This window comes from Fusarium phalaenopsidis, assembly GCF_050370095.1.
Source record: "Fusarium phalaenopsidis strain FUZ10S chromosome Unknown contig_32296, whole genome shotgun sequence".
In the NCBI taxonomy this organism is placed as follows: Eukaryota; Fungi; Ascomycota; class Sordariomycetes; order Hypocreales; family Nectriaceae; genus Fusarium; species Fusarium phalaenopsidis.
The window spans coordinates 3181127-3200508 of record NW_028145408.1 but is presented as its reverse complement, the minus strand read 5'-3'; the positions used below and the strand labels follow the sequence as shown (position 1 = coordinate 3200508).

The window sequence follows — 19382 nt, the reverse complement described above, 5'->3', positions numbered from 1 at the left end:
TAAAGGGGCCCCATTGAAACTCCAAACGAGTCCGTATCTACTTACTGTCTGCTGTTCTATTACTCTTTGCTGAATAATAATAGAAGAAAATAACACTTATTCGACAGGTAAGAGGGAATAGAGTACAAAGACTTTGACTCTACTGTGACAGCAAGAGGACAAATGGATATGCCTAGTGAGTATTAAGATTTAGATCGCCGTGATCTCAAAAAGAGAAGTTCGCTTCCAGATCTCATCTTGGCCAATGATTGTCATGACGACAGAGTCTTTAGCCTCTCTCCTTTAGCCTCTCTCTCGTCTTCCTACCCTGCGATCAGCATCACTTTCGGAGGCCCAACGGGCGTTTTCCGCAGATGTGGGCCGCGGACCGGATTTTGTGCTCCGCGAAGTCTAGACGACGGGACGGCCCCAGCACGACAAATGCAACTCCATGTATGCTAAGATCGTCTAGCGACCTTCTAGAATAACAGAAATGCATGCAACTAGAGTGGCCATGGTTGGCTACCGTCTGCGAGAGGACGATTTAGGACATGCGGAATTGTTCTCTGAATGTTCTCTGCACGATGGGTTGCAATGCATGAGGACAAATTTCAACACCAAGCTCTTTACGTAGCTGTCGTAGCTGTCGCGCTTCTTGATGACGACATCCTAGGCCGACGTTTGGAGATGAACTGACTCGTACGGAGGATCCGGGGTTGGATTCCATGCGCCCCCATGATCGCGGAGGAGCCAGAACTGTCCGCGAGCATCCCGGCCCGTGAACTAACCGCTAAAGGCAGGCCTCCATTCCCAGACCTCCTTCCCCGCACGCTCTCCCCGCAACCTACAGTGGGTCTCAAAAAGTAACGACACATTCCGGGTTTCCCCGCCGTATCAGTACCGCCACCAAATGAGACTACATCTTCAGCGCCTTATTGCGCAACCAAATGAAGGCCAATTGCATCGTATTATATATCAATCTGTAGATAATTGAGAGCTGCATTTTTTTGTGTATCTGATATTTAGTATACCAGCCGTGGGCCCGCACAACAGCCTGCATCCTTTGCTTCATTGAGTGGACTAGGTTATCGATGACTTCCGGTTCAATCTCTTGCCATAGCTCGATCGCAGCTGCAATAAGAGCCTGCTTTGCTTCGTCGGTCTTGGGCATGTATGTGAGCTCCGGATATCGCTTGCAGATCCTCTCTTTGAGGATTGCCCATAGGTTTTCTATGGGGTTGAGGTCCGGGCTGCAAGGCGGCCAGTCCACAACCTGGGCCCTCCGATTCTCACACCACTCATAGATCCAGTCTCTGACGATATGGGCTGTAAAGGTGCTGGCGTTGTCGTGCTGGAAGTAACTGTTCCTTGTCACGATCCGGGGAAGGAATTGCTGCAAGCACTCGAGAATAATCCTCGCAGTTACTCTTACTCCGCCGCGAGGGCTTTCTGGATCGCCGGCCAGGGGGACCATCGGGAGACGTCTGCGAAGGTTGAAGGCACTGAAGAACATCTGTGAGTGACGTGTCGGCGTGACTCGAGTCTGAATATTCTGTCTGAACAGTCTCTCGTGCTAGGGATAGTCAGAAGAGTCATACTCGTGAGAAGAAGAAATACCGGTTTACAGAAGACCCATGTACGCCTCTGGCCCTCTCCTCGAGCGACGATAACCTCATCAGAGAAGGTCCATTTCTCCCAAAAGTCCTCAGCCATATGAACATACCTCCGGGCGAACCGTAGACGCTTCCTAGCGTTAGCCTCACTGAGGAAAGGTCGAAGAAGGGACTTGTAATGCATAATCCCTTCCTTCCGAAGGTATGAGACTAAAGTTGCCCTGCAGCAGCTTAACCCGGCTTCCTCAATCAATTCACGTATCTGAAGATGAGGGTCTTGGGCAATAACCCTCAAGATTCTTCTTCTTTCCCTCTCTCTAATGATGCGCGGCCGGCCGCACTTGGGTCGGTCCGCGGCACTCTCTTGGTCGCGATATCTTCGGACCACACCATAAATTGCATGCCGAGAGACGCCCTCTTCCCGCGCGATCTGGGCGGCCGACATGCCCGAGTTGTACCTCCAAACAATCCTCGTTCTCGTATGAGGAGAATGATGCTGGGTTGGCGCCATTTGGACGTAAATTGACTGCGTGATGAACAATTGAAGTTGGTGATGAATTTGGTGGAGGTCGAAGTGAGAGCGGGGTACGGGAAAATGTGTCGTTACTTTTTGAGACCCACTGTACCCCCGGTCGACCATACTCTGACTCGACGGCTACAGGAGCTGGAGAGACATGACGGGCGTTTCTCCACGACCGGCACGAGGAGGGAGAGGCATTTGTGTCCCACGTGCATGGGCTCGGGCACGAGGGTTGAGTCGCTGTGAGGTTAGAGTTAGATTGGATCGTGAAAGACAGACGGGCGTTTCGTTATTCTCCGGCAAAACATACATATATCAAGCTGCTGCGCTTTCGCTTTGTGAATAAGGAGCGTCTCATTCTCTCCTCAGTCTTGAATAACCTCGCATCGCCACTACCTACTCTTCTTGACCAAGACTGTCTTCAACATGCATTTCCCCCTTCATCCGTTGTCAGCGCAGACGATCGCTTTGCTGGCGCTCTCTGCGTCAACAGCAAACGCGGCCTCTGTCCCAAAACTTCCAAATTGCCGCTCCCACCAGTACCTAGGCCCCCGCAACCCTAGCTTCGAGGAAGGCCTCGAAGGATGGCGTGTTGCGAGCGGTGATGCCTTCGGAAGCAACTCAGTCTCTTCTGAAACCTCCTACTGGGGTGGCCCCTTCGGTCAGGCCGGAATAAGCTTCATCCTGGGCACCGCACAGGGTGGAGAGAAAGCCGTGGGAGAGTTGAAGTCGAGCTCTTTCCGGGCGAGCTCCGTCATGAGCTTCCTCATTGGCGGCGGCTATGATGTTGAGAAGCTGTACGTTGGTCTCGTGAGAGACAAAGACGATAAACTTCTTCTCAAGCAGACAGGCGCCAACGATGAAGCTTTGATCCGCGTCACGTGGGATACCAGCAAGTGGGCAGGACAGAAAGTACACATTGTCGTGCACGACAGTAGCACTTCCGACTCGTGGGGTCATATCAATGTCGATGACATCCGCGTTGGCTGCGATGCATTGGGAGATGGCAAGGACCTCACATTCAACATTTTTGGCCAGGCAAATCAGCCAGCCGCTCACAGCTCGCCTTCCTGCTTCCTCATGGCAGCAGACCCTATGCGTCCCCAGTTCCACTACACTCAGTATCAGGGTTGGATCAACGATCCGGCCGGACTCAGCCAGTGGAAGGGCCGCCATCATCTCTTCAGCCAGTTCTACCCTGACGCCCCTTTCTGGGGTCCCATGTACTGGTCGCATGCTGAGAGTGTTGACGCGGTACATTGGCGTGAGCTGCCCATTGCGTTATCTCCCAGGGACACAGATGACCCCAAGGATACTTCTGGGCGCCTCACGGGTGCGGCAGTCGTCGATAAACTTCATGGCAACCAGCTGCGCCTCATCTTCACCGACTACACGGACACGGCTTTCCATCCTGATGTGGTGCAGGAGGTGGTGTCCACCGCAACTAGCAAGGACGGCATCCGCTTCGAACTCGACTCCAACAATCCTATCATCCCACACCCTCCTCCAGGCGCACCCAAGTTCTTCCGCGACCCAAAGCCTTTTTACGATCCTACAGACAAATCATGGAAGATGGCCATTGGCTCAAGCAACGATGTCAGTGGCCGAGTCTTGCTCTACAGCTCCAAGGACCTGCTCTCCTGGAGCTACGTTGGCATCTTGTACACAGGCGACGGCAGCACGGGTGACGTCTGGGAGTGTCCAAACTTCTTTTCCCTTGGCGACAAGTGGGTTCTGTTCTACGGCGGCAACGCGCTGGGATGGTACGAGACGGGTACGTACAATGGAACCGTCTTCACGAGCGAGAAGCGCGGGCTCATTGATGCCGGGCCTGATAGCTACGCTATGCAGTGGTACAAGGATGAGACGGGCCGTGACTTGGCTATTACTTGGATGGGTAACTGGCCTACGTCCAAATGGCCGAGCCGCGTTAATGGATGGGCTGGTTCGCAGTCAGTGACCAGGGAGCTTTTCATCCGTGATAATGGGGGTCTTGGTAGCCGTCCCATTAAGGCGCTCGACAAGCTTGCAGCTGGCCCGGCGAAGAAGTTTGGACAGCGTAGCGTTGGTGAGACTCCTCTGGTCATCGGCAGCTCCAACACAGCGAGGCTGCAAGTTGCGGTAGACCTCGGCGCTACAACGGCGTCGTCTTTCACTATATCGCTCTTCAAGTCAAAGGCAGAATCGGTTCTGTTGACTTACGCCACAGCTGAACGTACTCTGACCCTCGACACAAGTGACGCTGGGTACGGGCAGGCGGGGAATTGGAAGGCCGTCATTGATGTATCGCACAAGGGCAAGCTGATTCTGGATATCTTTGTCGACCGATCAAGTCTGGAGATCTTTGCTGGTGATGGAACAGTCATGACTGCTAATGTTTGGCCGCGATACCAGGAGTCCAAGGACATCACGATTGCTGGACGTGATGGGAATGCAGTCTTTGATTCGGTCAAGCTCACGCCTCTTGGTTCCAGCTGGTGTTAGAGTAGTTGTAGATTCTCAAGTAGTGACTGATGAACGACTAAGGTGATGGATCACGCTGTTTCTTCCTCTTTGGTATGTAGTTATCTTGCATTTACGATAAATGTACTGCTCCTGCGTGACTAATTATGGGGTTACATTGTGTTCTTTAAACTTCAGCCACAGAACGTGTAAAGACCGAAGGCTTCACCACAGTGACGATGTGAGAAATTCCGCAAATTGTACATGAATGACCCCATCTCTTTGGATGGACGGAATTCAAGCGCGATACTCCTCCTCACCCATGCACAGACCCAGCCTCTAAGCGATGGCCTGCTTTAGCATCAGTAAAGCAGGGTTGACTGTGACAACTTGCCTGGTCGACAAGGAACAGTGCTGGGATGCTGCAGTGTTAGGGCCAACGCCATAATCTGGGGTGGTGTGGAGGGAATGGGGTCAAGCGCGACGCTAATATGGATAGCACCGAGTGCGATGCGGGGAAGTCTGTCCTCATAAATGGGCCGTTGGATTATCCTGTCTTCGTCATCCGCCCTCCGTTTCCTTCAACTCTCACCTAACTCCCCTTCCTGAGGTGGCAGTATGGCAGAACCGACATCAACTCCCGGATCCAAGCCGACAGACACGGCGCATCTAACCATCGAGGCGTGGTCACAGGGGTTCTTAATTGGATCTCTGCTCATCATGGCCAGTATTACCCTGGCAAACATGCGATCGGGGGTATTACTGCATAAACTCATTCTAGTCGAGGTAAATCGCCACTCGAATACAAAGTCAAGCAGCGGCTTATAATAACTTCAGCTTGTCCTAGCGGCACCGAATGGCTTCTTTACCTTCTTTAACCCCCCAATCTGGGGCTGGTATCTCTCTTCGACTGCTGTCCTCCTTATCGCATCCTGGACATTGCATAATGTCATCTCCTGGATGAAGAACAAGCCCTTCTTACGGCCAAGAGGTAGCTTGATATATATCAGCACGATAGTTCTTGTCCAACCATACTGGGTGCTCGAACTCTATGCGAACTTTACATATTTTAACAACATTAACCACCGTATTTTCGTGTCTAGTAGGCCATTGGAAGCCCTATGCCGGTGAGCCTCGTTAAAGAGTGCTTGAGAATACTGGCTCACAGTTCATGTCTAGCGATCCATGGTGGATCTTCACCACAGCGAACCTCTTCTGGAACATCAAATACCGCTACGAGTTCGGTCTGATCGAGATTATCCGCGTCTCGCCCCGTTTCGGCATTTTGCTCTTCAGCATGTGTCTCAGCCTCCTCTTTATCGCTCTAGACCTTCTTGCTGTGACACCAGTACTAGGGCTCGGCGGCATTAATCCCTTCTGGAAGTTTGCGTCCGTGTTCAAGTGCTTGACGGATACAATCATACTCGACGACTTCAAGACGGCTCTGGATAAGCTTAGCCGCCATAAAATGAATCAGATCTACCAACTCCCGTTTAGCAACTCTGGGATTGGATTGCCTGTTGACTGGACTGAGATGAACGGGAGAGGAGCAGTTCGAGCATCTTGTCAAGGAAGTGATGATTTGGTGTCAGTCCAGCAGGTTGAGAGAGTTCCTAATAATGCATGTCTGAGCATATCGACTGCGGATGGTGTTCCTTCGCCGCTACCCATTGCATTCATGCGGGGTGATAAATGCTATAAGAAACGGGAGTAACGATAGCGGCCCTAATACTAGTTATTCTATTTAAATACTACCAAACATTTGAACAGCATCGCAGTATCCTCACTCCCATGGTCGTGACATCAACGACAGAAGCACCGAAATCATTGACATGGCAGTGCAAGTCCCTGGCATCCGAGACCTCTTGCGTGACAACTCTATTTGCCACGGTTCAGACATCTCTGAATAATGCTTGCTGCATTCAAACACTCTTCATCTTGTAGAGTGGGGGTAACAATCTGCAGCGAACATGGCACGCCATCATTTGACTCTGGGGTGTCTTACACAAGTTAGCAAGTGGATATTGATAGATGTAGAATCTCAATAGGTCCTTGAATTGAGGCTGAGCTTGAAAGGAAAAAGGAGCCACTTACAATCAGGAACAAATGGAGCTGTTACAACCTCGGGCTCGGGATCCTTGTTTCGGCAGACCTTGCCGAAGGGAATAACCGCTGCGGGATACTGTCAAGAACGTCAGGTCATACTCATCGTACAAGGTACATGCACAAAGGTAATTTACATCCAAAACGCTCCACATCATGGTGTACACGGGGACCCCATAGGTGTCATGAGGTACAGCCATGCTCACTGTACTGGGCGCGAGAACCACATCCAGCTGGTTTTCCAGCCATATCTGCTTCCAGGCTTCAGCATACACACCCCGCGCGATGTTGAGCGCATGAAATTGTTCCGCAATTCCCAACTCTGGCGATACGGGTAGCCCACCTCGGGAAAATGGATGCATCTGGCTTGCCACGGAAGTAATCAAAGGCTCGCCAAGCTCCTTTGAGAGGTCTTTGGTGCCAGAAGCACTCAGGCCGAAGAACTGATAACCAATCCTAGCACCAAGGCCGGGACTTCGCCCAGGGCTGGCAGGTAGGTCAACAACATTGTGTCCTCGTCGCGCAAAATAGAAGTTGCTTCGATGAGAGCTCGCCGGACTGGAGGGTGCAGAGGATAGTCGGGGTCTTCAGCGATAACACCAATGGTTAGTTTCCGGTCAGGTCTAGAATCAAGGCTTCGCCAGGGGATGTTTAGGGCCGTGGCGTCGTATTTCCACAGCACACATCTGGAGACCGTCTCCATGAAGAGATGCAAGTCATCAAGGGAATTAGCCAAGGGTCCAACAACTGGCATCGCACTGGAGAGCCAGGACACTGGAAAGGGGTAGTGTGTCTGTCCCGCGAAAGGAATTCGGTTAGCAGTGGGTTTGAATCCATAAACACCACAGCAAAGGGCAGGGATGCGGACGGAGCCGGCCAAGTCATTTCCTACGCCAAGTGGTGACCCTCGGAAAGACACGAGAGCTCCTTCCCCTCCGCTGGAGCCGCCGGCAGTGAGAGAGGTGTTGTGAGGGTTCAATGTCCTGCCGAAGATGTTGTTTTGCGAATCCACCTTGCTCTCACGATACCCTCGCTGAAAAAGATTTCGGTCAAACAGGAAGTCTATTTATAACGTTCAGCTTCAACACCCCATCGTTTTAGGAAAGATTGGACTTACCAGCGGTTGGGCCAAAGCGGCCCTCTTGCAGAAAGCAATAGTGACCTCTTCAGCAGAGACCTTTTTATCGTGGATATTTTCCAAGATATCGGTGGCACTGAGATCCTGGGTAATGGTGAGTTCTCTCTCACTCAAGAGCCCCGACTCTCGACCAGCATCCAGTTCGATCAATTGGCCTTCCCTTGGTGTTCATGCTCCACTGATCTCTCGCAACTTGGCAGCGTTGAGGATCCAGTCGGAAGGAATCGAAATCAGCTTCTTGGAAGCATGAGCTGATGCGAGTGTCTTCCAATCTGCCATGGCTGAAATGGCGTTGCGTGGTCTTGAGGATCTGGGAAAGTATGGGGTGTGTAGCTTGATAACTCATTCATAGTTGAGAGAATTTAGGCACGCTGGTTCTATTATTCATGAATTTACAATTCTATAAATATTAATGACCTCCACTTTCTCGGCATTTTCTACTTTCAACAGACTTAACAAAAAGAATCTTCAAACTTGGAACAACTCCTAGCCCCCATCCAGCAGTGTCACTTCATCCAAAGATTCCTCTAAGCATCCTTCTTAGGAAACGAGGACTTATCCAGCCACATTTCAAGAGTCATTAGCTCTGGGTGCTCCTCCCTGAGTTCCTTGATGTTCGCTCCATATCCCTCCTTCTCGAAAAATGTAAACATGGTACCCATCTCCTCTGACAGCCAGAGCACCAGTCTTGCTACCAGAGCCCAAGTAGCCGGCACACCTGACTGTATCTTTTTCGAGTACAGCGTCGCCATCTGCTCGTAGGTTAACTCATCTCCCGCGAGAGAAATTGCCCGCCCATTGAATTCTCGCGGCGACATGAAAGCCTTTGCGGCGAAGGCCCCAATATCGGCAGTGGCAATGAGCTGAAGGGGACGCGACTTGACAACCAATCTCCACGACGTCGCAAACACCTTGCCGAGGAACCCGCCATCGAAGTTCTCCATAAAGGCTACAGGACGGAGAATGGTCCATCCGAGGGCAGCTTCCTTTGACTTCTGGACGAGGTGGTGCTCAATGTTGTGCTTGCTCTTGAAGTGGGGAATATTGGTGGCGTTTTCAAAGGATTTCGCGCCACTGCGGTCAACAGAGGAGTAGACAAAATGTTGGACACCATGTTTCATAGCAGCGTCAACAAGCGCCTTGCCCTGCCGTTCTTCGATAATGGGACCGGCCTTGTTCATCGCAGGCGTCTATTCCAATGATTAGCTCCTACAACGTACCACAAAAGGAGACAATGCTAACTTGAATGCTGAAAACGCCCCATATGGGAACCTTGGATGCTGCCTTGGCAGTGTCGAAAATACCTTCGGCATCATCCAAATTACCCTGAACGAGACTGATCCGAGGTGACTTTTCGGCCAGTTTCTTGGCAGAAGGCGAAGATGAGTCTCTCGTGACGGCGAGAATATTGAAATCGGCATTGGCAGCAAGCAGGGCTTTAATGACGGAGCCGCCCTGCTTTCCAGTAGCACCAGTGATGAGTAAAGCTCGGGACATTTTGGCGAATGGGGTGAGAAATAAGAGAAGATGTTGTGAGTATTGGGCCAAACCAACAAACGGTAGACGGTTGGCATTTTATATCTCGGCCCTGATTCAAGGCCCTATCTTCTTCGTTGCTTGCGCATGAAAATCTCCGGGTCATGACAAAGCATTCCCCTGGCTTACAAGTGTCGGGAGTTCATCGGACACCGATGTTAGTTTCCCTGGGGTGGTACGATGTCTAATTGGCTGCGGCTTAGGAGGCGTTTTCGCGTCGGAAGCTGGAGAATGCCAAGATGCCGGGGTTGGATAGTTTCGACCAATCAATGCCCAACAATGACAAGTCTAGTTCACAGGTTAGTCAGCGGAACGAGGGGTGTGCTATTCAGGTCAAAGAACTTATATTCAATACTGTCTTCTCGCGTCTTTTGCCATATCATTTCCTCTTTCTTTTGCTTCTTTCTTTTAGGTTCAAATCATTCCCAATGACGCCAAGCTTGTCTCCAACAGCCGTCAAGATCTCAATTACAGGTTATCTTGGGTTTTCCACCCTTGAGACCCTACATCAAGCATGGCCTTAAGCCTTTGTTGTGGGTTAGCATGATGCTTCATTTGATAGAAGCCATTGCTAGCCTCCAGCCCGCTGTGTTCACATACTTACTGTAGTTGCGCCGATACAAAATGACAGTGGAGATCGATCAGTACATCGAGCCGTACGTTGACGCCGATCGCCTAGCCAGTGCCAATCTGTTCAGGAATTATGACGGCTAGTCACTGCATAGGACAGAAACAACGTCTTCGTCTCTGACTTCTAGTAGGGCTTGCAGCTCAGCGACATTGAAGTCCAGCACATCATCCGGCTCATCGCATCAGAGCCTGAGGCAGGCTGGTAGGTGTGTATCACGTACAAGAACGGTCCGAGCACCTCGATTAAGAAAGGCTGTACGCATTCATCATTGAATCACCTCGTAGAAGGGTCGTTTTTCACATCTGATGAGGCATACTGATCACCTGTCCTTCGAGTTTTGAATCACAGTCTGTCTCGACACATATAATACCTATACACCTCCCTCATTGTGGTCCATATTGCAACCGCACTCCCAAGCAAAGCAGGAAAAAGAAAACAGCAATAGATTATCAGCATCTATCAAACAGTCACAATGGACAGCTTCATCGTCTGGGCTCGCGAGGTCGACCTGAACCTCGTTCGTACCTTAGAGACTCTCCATGGTTTCATTGACCTCGTCTATGGTAGAGGACAATGGGCATATCGGACCGAAGGAACGAGAATGGTAATTTGGGCCAAGGTGCAAAACCCCCCAGACCTATCGAGAAAGCTGTGGGAAATGGGGGCCTAAAAGTAAAGAACTCCCATTGAATGACACTGGGCTCCAGGTTTCATGTGCCAGGGCAGGGCAATCAAAAAAAGAGTTGTTAGGATTCTAGCAAATCGACTACTATTATTGATACTTGCAGTCAAATAAACTAGCTGTCTTATCCAAGTGTAGCTGTAAAGACGTCGTAGAGAACTCAACACCCCAGCTATATCAACTTATGCTGTGCCAGGCTGTCTACAGTATCCCCCAAACAATACTCCACGGCTCTTGGTTCCCACCCTAGAATTCTCTTTGCTTTGAGGTTGCTTAATGCCCTCCTCTGTCCAAGTTGGGGGACCAAACTTCGCACTTGAGGGCTCACGAGTCCGATTGTCTTCACCATCCAATCTTGTAGCTGTCTTTTCGGTACCTTTGCCGCTTTCTCTGGTCTCTGACCACGTACAATGTTGGCAATATCCATTAGAGACAGGGGCGCTCCGTCTCCACTTGCAATAAAACGTTCTCCGTTTGCCTTGGGATGGGTCATCGCAAGAATGTGCATATTTGCCAGATCGCGTACGTCCACCAAGTTGAAGTAGATGCGTGGACAGGCTGCCATTCCTCCCTCAAACATTGTCTTGATGAGACCAATGCTTGAAGAGACTTTTTGGCCCAGCACAGGGCCAAAAATACCCACAGGGTTGATAACGACAAGTTCAAGCCTCGAGTCTTGCTGTTGTTTCACAAAATCCCAAGCTGCACGTTCAGCAAAGAGTTTGCTCTTGTGATAGACAGGAAGACCTTCTGGATCTGACCAATCCCCTTCATCGAATTCGTCCTTGTCTTGTTTTCTGTAACCAATTGCTGCAAAGGATGATGTAAACACCACTCGCTTCACATTGGCACGCGCTGCCGCCTGGAGAACTCTGAGCGTTCCCTTTTTCGCCGGTATCAACAGCTCATTTTCATCCTTGGGCGCTTGACTTGGAAATGGTGACGCAACATGGTGAACATAGTCGCATCCATCCATGGCAGCTTCCCAACCTTCGTCTTTAGTCAGATCTGCCACGAAGAAGGCGAGTTTGGCGATGTTGGCTCCTGCAGCGTTGAGATCCCGACGAACGGCGTATTCTTTTGATGAGTCGCGGATTGTTGCGCGGACATTGTAGTTGCGGGAGAGAAGCTGAAGAATGAGGTGTGAGGCGACAAATCCGGTCGCCCCTGTGACGAGGACAGATTTCGATGCTGGAGACGACATTGAGAAAAGCCAAGGGACTGAAGGAGGCTGATTGGACTCGGAGACCAATAACCACATTCAAGACAACAGCACTTTATATACAAAAGGTGGAGGGCCCAAGCTCAGAATGCCATTAGTCTCATGGCTTATGTTGATGATTATGGCTGACGGATTTTTCTCACGGGACTAGTGGCTTATATAGAGTGCCAGTGTTGGCCTTAAGCTAGGGGAGTGGCTGGCCTGTGGATCAACGCATCACAGAGATGCTCTCACAACGAGGCAATCAAATGTTTGCTTCATAGTTAAGAATAATTTGCTCATATACGATCAAGAACTTGGTTTTATTGGCTTGATCGATTGACATGGTACGTGGGAGAAACACATTGAGCAAAACCTACACCTTCAGCTTTTTTAACTCAAGCCTGTCGTTCATCTTCCATCTATTAAGACAACGGCCTCGAGGGCTCAAGTAGTGTCAAGAGCGGTCTTACCCCTCGAAAGCATGCACTGTAGTCTTTATTAAATTTGCCGAGGTTCAGTCGGTCCATGGCACCAAGCCGGGACTCAAGAGTCTGTCTTGTTGTCACGTGAACGTAAGCCAATATTGAACTTGAACGGCGAAATTCCACAACTCAAGAATTCCGTAACTTCAAAGATCTGACATGCGCGCTTCACACGGGGTCATGTTGTTTAAGGGTCACTCAGCGAAAACGCAATCGAGAACAAAGTGGATATCCCATAAAATGCCGAGTCACCCTCCTATTGGGCCATAAACATGGAGAGCAACACGGTCTCGGATTTTCAAACTTATATCGTGATCACGTAGACGTTCACACCTGGTAGACCAGCTTCTCAGCACTGATCGGACGCATATGCTCCTCGGGACCCTTGACGTTTGATCTTTGCGACACCGACCCAGACCCGAGTAGAGTAAATCCGTCTGGAACAACTCTCTCAAAGCCACCAGGCATGATCCTCACAGGATTTGGCTCGATTCTCGATCGTCCTGAAGATGTCCCAACACTGAGAAAGTCAAAGTATTGCCGGGCAAACCCACGGGCCTCCTGACTCGCTAAGATTACTGTACCTAGATTTCGCGGATTAAAAGTCAGCAAAACACGCAGCCTCACATCAAAGCCTTAATCCCGATACATGCGCATCAAGAGACAATACTCACCGTTATACCCGATCTCAACTCCTAGTCCTTCCCAGACGGCACCATAGATTGGCTTGATCCTTAGTTTGGATGGGTCGTATCGTCTACCAACTGGACCACGAAATACTGCGAATTTGGCCCCGGTGGCCAACGTTTCGTGGGTTCCGTAAACGGTTGCTCCCTCCGAGATGCAATCCAAGGCAAAATCAACCCCGTTTCCCCCCGCTGCAGTCTTAACTTGTTCAACCCAGTCGGCAGCGTGGTAGTCGATAAGAACATCGTAGCTGTAGGGCTCTTGTCGTAAAAAGTCGTGCTTGGACTTACTCGCCGCACCGATGAGCTGGATTTTGGCCCCAGATGCCGACGCCGAAAGTTGAACGAGCTGCGCGGCGTAGAGGCCCACGGATGTAGAGGAGCCATAGATGAAGACATTAATCGGCTTGACAGTGTCCTTTTCTGCCTGCCAACCGGAGAAAGGGTTCGGCAGTCCGAGGCGAGCATAGAGACCTTGAGCGGCAGTCAGGCTGCACATACTAACAGTCGATGCCTCTTCTAAGGACATCCCAGGAGGGATCGCCCAGATTAGGTCGTAAGGGGCGGTGATGTACTCGGCAAAAGCTCCCGGGCGATCGTTTACAGAACAAGCTATAGTTGTCAGCTCAGGTCCAAATGCTAGCAATCAATCTAGGCCGCCAGATGACGAGGAATCCACTCGTCCAATTTGCCGACTCGAAACGCACCTCCTTGGAGAAACCCAGCAACGCGCGTTCCTGGTTTGGCCCGAGTGTCCGAAGACCCACCAAGTTCCGGGCTCGCTTCAACGACTACGCCGGCAAAGTCGGTTCCTATGACCCGCTGCTCTTGGGTAGCGATGGGCGTTGAGACGTAGATTTGGTCTACTGGGTTGAGTGCTATCGCTTTCACCCTGATAAGAACCTCTCCGGGTTTTGGAATGGGGCGAGGGACGTCTTCCACGGATGTGCTCCTGGTACGGATGGTTAATACAAGAGCCTTCATTTTGTCGCCGTTGTTATGCATGCTGAACGAGATGCCAATTTCGACCTCAATAGCGAGTCATCATGGCTTTATGTATTGACTTGTCCTGCCACAGGAGCGAGTTTACAAGATTCATCGGCCCTTGTTATCACTGGATTGATAATCGACCAAGATGTTTTATTGGTAAGCAAGACCAGAGAGATGGCACGTCGTTAAGCCGAACAGGGCCTCCTCGTCAGCCAGAAATGACGCCATCGTCTTGAACTTCTCCATCGCTCACGTCAGCCACACGCGCCACACAAATATCAGCCAGCTTGCAAAGCCCTCAGACACTGAGGTCCTCATAAAATCCACGTGCTGAGATAACTATCCTACTTGCTCTGTAATACCGTATGAGGATGATCCAAGTTTACTGCGCAGCCAAAACTGATAGACAAAAGATAAGCTCTTTCAAGTGTCCCTTGCACCTAAGTAGATAGATTGTATCTCTAAACTCAACTAATGCCATCATAGCTGAGAGAACGATGGCACCCAGGTATCCAATCCACTGCCCTAATTTTCTGGGTTACTAACAACCCAATGCTCCGAACCATCGTGAAATGACGCTCCCAGATTTTAGTATTAATAGCCGTAGCGGACCAGATTTTTTTCCCCCATTAGCTATGTGGATCTGAACTTCAATACCTGATTGCTGTCAGGTAGGCTTGTCAGACGGAACGAATGCTACCCACAACCACCCTAGACTTGCCCACAACATCGGCAGCTCCTTGTTAACCCTCGCCGTTTTGATTCAGATCTAATCTACACGACCCCTGATTTTTATTATATGCCCAGTCACGCTTGAAAATATTGATATCGTGAACCTTGATATTCTACTACTTCTCACCGCCATTGATGTCGCCACTCCCGAGTAGCGGTCACTCCCTTTCTAACAAGTTCAATTAGAAGCCCCTCTTCTTCTTTATCAGAGCTATCCCCGTGTCGCACTATAAAGCCGTTCTTTGAACAGGGACGAGGGCGCTTGGTCCCTTCGGTGTCCTCGGCCCTTCTGCACCGATGTTGGAGGATGCCCCGGCGAAAATAATTGGAGAATAGCTACTTAGACCGAGCTTCACTCAAGCACCATGGACGTTTCTTTAAGCTACCTAGATAAAAATACTGAATGATTCCCGTCCAGAATGAATGGGGGGGAGATCCAAAGGGTACATGTAGTTTTGAGCAGGTCCTCTACTTTGGTCAAGTGTACTGCTGCAAGGTGTTAGTTCATTTTTTTTTTCTTTTAGGAACCAAGATTGAAATCCCAAAGCCATGTTCAGGAGCCGGTAAGGCCCGTAAGGGTGATCTGGCAGCCCAAAAGTCGATTATCTAGTAAAGGGATGACAGTGATGCCGTAGACCCTGATTATGATTGATGAAGAATCGCGAGCCTAACGGCCCACTCGGCAATTACTCCTACTTTAGCGTCTCCCTTCGGGGATCGGCAGCATGTTAAGCCTCAAACATCCAACTTCCCGGGAGTTGTATGGGTCAGGTCGATGGGTCACGCCGTTCGAGGTTCCAGGGGTGCAACCTCTGATGCTGAATTAGTAAGCTTAGCTACGGGGTCGCATCGTTCCCGGCCAAGTAATGACTTCAGGTTGGTATTGGATAGACTCCTCGCTCTGCGCCACTGCTACAAAGACGCATCAGGTGCTCTCCCGATGTATCCCTACCATGCTACGTATAGTTATCTTTTGGTGGCTCACCTGTCATGATTCATGCCTGCAGGTCAGGCACCTAGAAAGGCTGATCTGCGTGAGCCAGAACCAATCTACCGTAGAAACTCGAAAAATTGAGCCTCTTGGCAAAGTGGAACCGGGCCAATTTCCCCGCCCGCTATGCCCTCTCGGGTCAAGCCTCGTGAGGCTCTTCATGAATCGGATATCAGAGTCATCCCTTCATGAAGGGATTAAAATTCACTCTTTTTCATGGAATAAAGCATTCTGATATATCTTTAGAGAGTTATTATGGTCCTCGAATAGCGCGAGCCTAATTTATAAGTGACGCCGAGGCATAAGCGTGGTTTAAAGCCTAAGCTAATTTCTAAGCGTAAATCATAGCTATTCGCCCTACTGTAAAGGAAGGAAGAAATATACTCTCCCGCTAAGTAGGTCTAGGTTCTTTAGTTTCTTATTAACCACCGCATTTATGACCTAAAAGCGAATATTAGGGGTTTAAGGCGGGTTTAAGTTATTAATAGATATTATTAACTGTATATTTCTAAGGCGGTAATATGGTTTAAGGTTAAGGAAAAGACTATTCGCGGTTAATAGAAGCGGCGAGATAAGATCCTTAGTATTATCGCCTTAGATCCCTCGTGGAGACCCTTTTAGCTAAAGCTTAAAGAAGAGCTATTTAGATAGTTTATTTAGCGGTGATTAAAGAAGAAAATTATTATAGTCTCTTAGTTCTAGTTTATAGCTAAATCCCTCTTTAAAGAGGTTTAATATATATAATAAGTATGCGTCGCATATAAGTATATATTATACTTTTCCCTCTTATACCTAACTTTTTATTTAATTAATTAATTCTTTAACTATTAAATATATTAGACCTAAATACTAAGGCTAAAACTCTTCTTACTCTTTAAGTACTTTAAAATAACCTAAAACTAAGCATTTAATGCGCTATAAACCTCTATAAGATCTCTAAGCATAGGCTATATCGCCGGCAGAATAGCATTTAATCGCGATATAATTAGATCCCTTAATTGCATTAATTATCTAATCTTAAGAAATAAATTATTATTTATTTTATTCTTAACCTAGACTTATAAGGATTTCCCCCTTAATTATATAATATAAAAGAAATAACTAATTAATTACTTATTAACTATAATATATTACTAATTAGTATATATTAGGCTTATAACTTTATTAAATAATACTTAGAGCTTAAGATATATTTTTTTTTTAGAAATATAACTACTAAAGAGCTAAGTATAAAGATTTAATTATTATTTATAATTAATTTATACTTATAGCAAATATAATCACGAAGTATAATATTTAATTAAATAATCTTTATAATATTAATAAGATTAGCTTTATAATAGGTATAATTTAGAGCGGAATAGTTATTATAGGCATAGAAAGGTATAAAAAGCTAAAATTAATATAGCTTAGAAACTAAGAATAGATTATAATTATCTAGGTAATTAATATAGATAACTAAGCGATCCTGCTATTTATTATTAATGCAGGCTAATATTACCTCGCTAACTAATACTAAGAAAGTAACCTCCCGGGCGATTAAGTTATTATAATAACCTAAAATAGCTAGACTAATAATAAGATTAATCTTAAGTAGCTTAAGCACTTTAATTAGTATATAGCTAAGTAATTAAATAATCGCTATTATCTTTTAATTCTTAATAGTTATAAAAGTTATTATTTTATTAAATTTAAGAGATATTATAAGGAAAATAAGATTATTAGGCTTTATATATTACCTTATTTATTTTATTTATTTTAGCTACTTAATATTAAATACTTTAATATATTTAAAAATACTTATAATTAAGAAATAAAGCTTTTAATTAAATACTTTATAACTTATATTTTAAAAACTAAGTTTTTTTAGCCTTTTATATTATATTTTAAGCTATTATAATAAAAAAAAATATTAAGTTAGTCTTTAAAAGAGCTAGGCTTATTTCTTTTAACCTAGAAAGTATAATCTTAAAGCTTAATATATAGCTATAAACTTTAATACTGCCTAAGGAGGTAATTAAATTATTAACCCCTTAGGTCTTAAAAACCCTAAAGACTATACTTAAGGCTTAATCTTAGTTAGATTACCTTAAGAGATAAGTAAAAAAATATAAAAGTAGCTCCCTAGAGTTAATTCTAAAAGCTATATAGTTTTTTTCTAAGGGAATAAAAATAATTATATATAAGGTTAATATATATAATAAGCGAGCGCCGCAGATAAGCAAGCGCCGCACTTTTCTCTCCTATACTTAACTTTTTATTTAATTAATTAATTATTAACTACTAAATATATTAGACCTAAATACTAAGGCTAGAATGCTTCTTACCCTTTAAGCCCTTTAAAATAACCTAAAACTAAGTATCCGAAGCGCTATAAGGATATATAAGATTAATAAGCAGCGGCTATATCGCCGCTAGTAGGGCATTTAATCCCGACGCGATACTATCTTAAATTCATGCTAATTATTTAATCTAGAGGAATAAATTATAGTTTAATTTATTCTCGACCTAGATACGCGAGGTTTTCCCCCGCGACTATGTGCTATTAAAGCAATAGCTAATTAACTACTTGCTAACTATGACGCGCCACTTATTAATAAGCGCTAGGCTTCTAACTTTATTAGGTAATAAGAAAAGCTAAAGATATGTTTTTTTTAGAAATATAATTACTAGAGGGCTAAGTATAAAGATTTAAAGGAAATCTAAAAATGGTTTTAGCTCGTAGTAAATATAATTATAAAGTATAGTATCTAATTAAATAATATCTAGAACTTTAATAAGATTAGCTTCCTTATAGGTATAATTATAAGTAGAATAGTTATTATTAGCGCAAAAAGGCATAATTAATTAAAATTAATATAGCTTAGAAGCTGGGAATGGATTATAGTAATTTAGGCGATTAATGCGGAGGGCTAAGCGATTTAGTTATTTATTATAGGTACGGGCTAATATTACTTCGCTAACTAATATAAAGAAAGTAACCTCCCGGGCGATTAGATTATTATAACCTCTTAAAATAGCTAGATTAATAATAAGATTAGTCTTAAGTAGCTAAAGCACTTTAATTAATATATAATTAAGCGATTAAATAGTTACTATTATCTTTTAGTCCTTAATAGCTATAAAAGTTATTATTCTATTAACTTTAAGAGATATTATAAAGAGAATAAGATTATTACGCTTTATATATCGCCTTATTTATCTTATTTACTTTAGCCTCTTAATATTAAGTACTTTAACTTACTTAAAAAGACTTATAATTAAGAAATAAAGTATTTAATTAAATACTTTATTACTTATATTTCTAAGACTAAGTTCTTCCTAGCCTTCTATGCCGCTTATTAAGCTATTATAATAAAATAAAATATTAGGTCTACTTTTAGAGTGTAAAATACCTTATTTATAAGAAGGTCTTTTATAAATAAAATTCTAGAAAAATAAGCTTATAGGATATAAGCCTAGGATTTTATTACCCTTTTAGGAAGGTCATGTAATCTCGGACTTAGGGCTTTATTATAAGCCCGATAACGCCGTTAAACCCGTCTCCTTCTATAGGGTATTTCCTATCCGGTTTTAAATATCCTAGTTTAAAACCCGATAGGTTTTAACTTCTATTATGCTATAACTCGGCTTCTAGTCATCCGTTACTAGCA

General features: G+C 46.1%; 4 protein-coding genes across 4 annotated transcripts; 2 read left to right on the top strand and 2 right to left on the bottom strand.

Moving 5' to 3' along the window:
* Window positions 1-2538: 2538 nt before the first annotated feature.
* Window positions 2539-4596, top strand: LRP88_06566 (glycoside hydrolase family 32 protein; the record flags this gene model as incomplete). The annotated part of the gene is made up of 1 exon (XM_083243104.1): window positions 2539-4596. The coding sequence occupies one exon, from the start codon at window positions 2539-2541 to the stop codon at window positions 4594-4596; it is 2058 nt and encodes a 685-aa protein (XP_083102040.1).
* A 576-nt stretch (window positions 4597-5172) lies between these two features.
* On the top strand, window positions 5173-6464 carry LRP88_06565 (uncharacterized protein; the record flags this gene model as incomplete). Its single annotated transcript, XM_083243103.1, has 4 exons — window positions 5173-5340; window positions 5392-5681; window positions 5734-6119; window positions 6325-6464. 4 exons carry the CDS (start codon window positions 5173-5175, stop codon window positions 6462-6464), a joined length of 984 nt encoding a protein of 327 aa, XP_083102039.1.
* Window positions 6465-8322: 1858 nt separating this feature from the next.
* Window positions 8323-9292, bottom strand: LRP88_06564 (NmrA/HSCARG family protein; the record flags this gene model as incomplete). The annotated part of the gene is made up of 2 exons (XM_083243102.1): window positions 8323-8985; window positions 9038-9292. 2 exons carry the CDS (start codon window positions 9290-9292, stop codon window positions 8323-8325), a joined length of 918 nt encoding a protein of 305 aa, XP_083102038.1.
* Window positions 9293-12966: 3674 nt separating this feature from the next.
* On the bottom strand, window positions 12967-14000 carry LRP88_06563 (chaperonin 10-like protein; the record flags this gene model as incomplete). The annotated part of the gene is made up of 2 exons (XM_083243101.1): window positions 12967-13628; window positions 13724-14000. 2 exons carry the CDS (start codon window positions 13998-14000, stop codon window positions 12967-12969), a joined length of 939 nt encoding a protein of 312 aa, XP_083102037.1.
* Between the last annotated feature and the right edge of the window lie 5382 nt (window positions 14001-19382).